Source organism: Macrobrachium nipponense, chromosome 4 (assembly GCF_015104395.2).
Source record: "Macrobrachium nipponense isolate FS-2020 chromosome 4, ASM1510439v2, whole genome shotgun sequence".
In the NCBI taxonomy this organism is placed as follows: domain Eukaryota; kingdom Metazoa; phylum Arthropoda; class Malacostraca; order Decapoda; family Palaemonidae; genus Macrobrachium; species Macrobrachium nipponense.
Window position 1 is genome coordinate 145735073 of NC_061100.1, and position 5000 is coordinate 145740072.

Consider the following 5000-nt stretch of genomic DNA (forward strand, 5'->3'; position numbering starts at 1 on the left):
TCAGGAGCATCATAAGGGACTGGCCTAGACATCAGATGTACGGTTGATGTGAATCTACTATAACCCGTGAGTGCAATTTAAAATTTCAGGATTTTCCGCTTACTTGTGGAGTAAGCCTACACACTACTTTGTTGTTGTTAATATTCTTGTTGTTGTTGTTCTTGTTCTTGTTGGAGTGAAAAAAATAAAAAGGTCCGAAAAAAGTGTTTCGCGTTGTTATAAAACAAGAATTTTAGAATAGGATATTTATGATTTATTTATTAGAATGAAAACGTAAAAAGTAAATCACGTTCTTGTTAAACAGTACAGGTCAATATTTCTAATAAAATATAGCGTATTTAAATTTTCGTTGGTTAAAAAACGCGCTATTTGACCGCAGATTTTAGCACTCAGCACAGGTAAGTTGGAGGTTGGATAGCGCATTGTATGTATGTTACGCTAGAAAAAAACTGGCAGATCTGGAAAAGATTTTCTTTTGGGAATGGCACTGACGCGTTCATGAAAATTAGGACTATATACTTTGTTTTTTTTTCATCTGTCCATCCGCCTGTGGTGTTTGCGTATGGTAACACTGCATCCCGGGCTTTAGATAGTTACGCTGTGTAAGTTTTAGGTTAGTGAAAGGATATCTGGGTGTACATTTGCAATTGAAAATTGTTGTAATAATTTACTGAATGCGAATGACGCCTTTAATATCGAAATAGGATATTATTATTATTGTTGAATGAAAGCTGAATGTAACTATCTAAAGCCCGGGACGCAGTGTTACTATACGCAAGCACCACAGGCGGATGGACAGATGGAAAAAAACCGAGTATAGTAATGCAGATATCTAGTACACTGATCGATCTGGTTTGGCTGCTTTCCAAGTTGGTGATATAGCTGCCAAAAAACGCGGAGCGTTTATCAATCAAGTAATAATGAGAAATGATTATTGAGTGAACGAAATCTGATTCTAAATTAACATTAATAGTCTCTAAATGCTACAGGTCGTTGTCAGAAGTTCAAATTATTAAAACTCAGACGCCTAACTTTATATAGCTTCAGCGTCCACCATAGCTTTGACCTTATCCTTAGTTTTTAAAGAATCGTTGCACAGAGTATTTAATGAGGCGTTTGATTTTGTTTGACAAATTACCATAAAGAGGAATACAATGAGTGGAAATGACAGATGGGAAACTTTTCTCATTGGATGTAACACCCAAGGGAAACTTTTGCGGGTATTGGAGAGGTAATGTATACCCATTTTTCTCGTCTTGAATTTGGTAGACATTCATGTTCCTACTGGAGGAAAATAACGGCCCAAAACATTACCAGGTAAAAAAAAAAAAAAAAGTGAAAATACGGAGTCGAAAACAATACAGTTGGTAAGGCGCAGTTATCTATAAATTATGTTAAATGATGAAACCATACCAACACACAGGCACAGGTAAGCGCAAACGCTCTCAGTCTCACCTACACCAGCTGAGTTATAGGCCTTGCAGGTGTACTGCCCAGCATCGTCAGGCTGTGCCCTACTGATCTGTAGGACTTGATCCCCTTCGTCAGCTGTCACGCGACCGGGCATCCCCGTCAATATGACGTCGCCCTTCCACCACTCGACCCGAGGCCTGGGGAATCCCCGGCTGATGCAGGAAATGCTGATTTCGTCTCCAGCCTTGAAGCGAGCGCGTTCGGGTACAACGGAAATCTCCGGAGGCGACTGGACGGAGACGTGGATTTCCCGGGCTCTTCTTCCACCTGACGGGATCAGGAATGGAGGTCATCAGGAGCCAGTAGGTCAGGCAATAAAAATGATACGAGATAAATATGATTTGCATATGGAAAGCACCAAATATCTAGGTTAATTATGAGCGAACTTAATTGACTCGTGAAACGATCGTAACATCCTTTTAATAATCCAAACCAAATTGCGCACAATTAACCTAGAAACCTGACAATTTATCCTACTTAAGAAGTCATTCATTAATAACTACATACAGGTTCTAATCCTGTAAACTAAATGGTTGAATGCCACTAAATGCAATGATATTTTAAAAGGATGTTCTCTTGAATATATGATGAAATCATTTTATGTAAGCCAAAACTATTCAGTAAGTGTCGCCTGCTCTATGCTGATACGATATATATACTATATATATATATATATATATATATATATATATATATATGTATATATATATATATTATATATATATATATATATATATATATGATATGTATGTATGTATATAATATATATATATATATATATATATATATATATATATATACATATATGTATATATATATATATATATATATATATATATATATATATATATATATATATATATATATATATATATATATATATACATACATATACATACATACATACTACTACATACATACAATAGATATATATATATATATATATATATAATATATATATATATATATATATATATTCCTCATGTATAAAAGGCCCATTAAGACACTGATTCAAAGGTAAGGACTATATTTCGGTGGACTGCCTTATCAAGTAGTGAATGACAGAAGTTACAGCAGCGAAATATATAGTGGGAGATATGCCCTTAGGTGATGCCTGGGGTCACCGCTAAGCTGACGTTGGTTCTGTTCATTGTCTTAATCAGCCTAATCGTTGCCTGAAGGAAGATATTGTCTATATGGTCAGAGTCACAGGCTCCTTCCTGGGCCTTTTATACTTGTGACGTATCCTGTTTTAACAGTAGAATTTATTTACACACACATTATATATAAATATATGTATATATATATAGATATAGATATATATATCTATATATATATATATATATATATATATATATACTATATACATATATATATATATATATATATATATATATATATATATATATATATATCATACGATATATATATACTATATATATATATATATATATATATATATATATATATATATATATATATATATATATATATATATATATATATATATATATATATATATATATCCCTTACTTTACATACCTTCGTTTGCAGCTGTGCAACGAAACCATCCTTCATCCTCAGAGGAAACTTCCTCTATAAGAAGAGAATTGTTGGGCAGTGCTCGGTAACCAGTCATTCCCTCAATGTTGACAAACTCACCGGCTGTTAGAAACAAATGAACCAATGAAGGATCGTGACTTCGAATGATAAAGTCATAACCATTGTTGAATACTAATCTGATTTACTTCCACATCTCATATTATTAAGATTCTACAAGAAATAATTCTTATCTTTTATATTTGCGTATTCTGGGTTACTGTTCGATTAATTTCTTTGCTTTTGTCTGCGGCAATTATTTATAGTTCTTTTGTATTCATTGCAGTAATACTAATATGTTATTTTACGAGTATGTCATTACTTTAATTTGTAATTGCATTTTTGCTGTCTTTCACTTATTACGTCATATTGTTTCCATCTTAATCTGAAGGTGATATATTTCTAAATGTAGAGGCAGTAATTTACCATAGTTTGCAACTAACCATGTCTAAAACTTCATGCAATTCTGTTTGATTCATCCCACTAATGACAGAACCAGAACAATCGTATGCAAAATGCAGTCACTGAAATAACATTATATTCTACTAATTATCATGAAAACCAGAAAAAAAGGGTAAAACGTAAAATCTCTTTTCATCCGTACAGTTGGACCTATAGTAATATTTAATGACCTGACATCCTCTCTTGCGGAGGACACCTTACTCGTTTCAATGCGTCCGAAGAAATCCTCCACCTGACCGTGGATGATGTAACGCGACCAGGTCAGATTAAAGGCCACTGTGGAAGTGACGTCACATGACAAGGCAGCTGGCCTCCCTGGAGCAAGAGACGCGTTGGCTGGGGCTGCTATTTGTGGGGGTGGCTCTGCGTGAGGAGGACAGAGAGAGACAGGCAGATTCAAGTGGGCGTAGAGGAGCTATGGATTACTGGACCTGTACGGAGGGACTACTGGAAGTTGAAACTACAGTTAGAAATACCTTCTACCCGCATCCTTGTGAAAGAATATATCATATCTACAGGGTTCTACAGGGCTCAACTTAGGTTCTAATTGAGATTTCCAGAAACTACAGTCTAATCAGCAGCCACAATCCATTTGAAGTTGGTTCAACAAAGCGCTTATTCTTATATTCCTATATATATATGTGTATATTACATCATACTTATATATATATATATATATATATATATATATATATATATATATATATATATATATATATATATGTATGTATGTATAACTTTATCACGAAAATTTGGAACGTGATAAATCCATAAATAAAGTATAAGCCACGAAGGAAAAATAAACAACGGAGTTTCTGCAAGATCTTTCGACGTTCAGCGTCCTTTACTCATGTTTATTTTATCTGCTGAGGAAAGGACGTTGAACGTCGAAAGATCTTGCAGAAACTCCGTTGTTTATTTTTCCTTCGTGGCTTATACCTTTACATGTATATATATATAACATATATATATATATATATATATCATATATATATATATATATATATATATATATATATATATTATGATATAAATCTTCAATTTTCTGAGTTTCATTTTGTAATGGTTGGTGATAAATGAGTCGATGATTAACTTATGCATTGTAACTGCTTTGAGAAATATTTTCTAATAAATAGACTTGATTAAATTTTTTTATTTTGCCATTTTCTTCAAAGTTACGGCTCCTACAATTACATTTCATAGTAAATCGTGTAGTTGCCTTACTTCTACAATTTTGGAATTATCTGATATATCATCCACCGTTAAAGTCTACTATTACTACTTCAATACGGAAACGAAACAGACCTTGAAATGATTAAAGGATATGCAACAGGTGGAAAAGCATAACCACACATTAATGCATTTTTCGTAGAAAAGAACGAACATGAAATAACGGCATGCAAGATGCAAGAATAGATTTTCTAATTGAAACAATGATTTATGGGAGAAAAATAAGTTCATCAGCA

General features: G+C 33.2%; 1 protein-coding gene across 1 annotated transcript in view; it reads right to left on the minus strand.

Moving 5' to 3' along the window:
- The window catches only part of LOC135211262 (hemicentin-1-like), a gene marked incomplete in the record, with an annotated part of 257809 nt that overhangs the window by 170751 nt on the left and 82058 nt on the right, over positions 1-5000 (minus strand). The window contains 3 exon segments of the mRNA XM_064244559.1: positions 1456-1740; positions 3016-3138; positions 3736-3897. Coding sequence (XP_064100629.1) covers positions 1456-1740; positions 3016-3138; positions 3736-3897 — 570 coding nt within the window.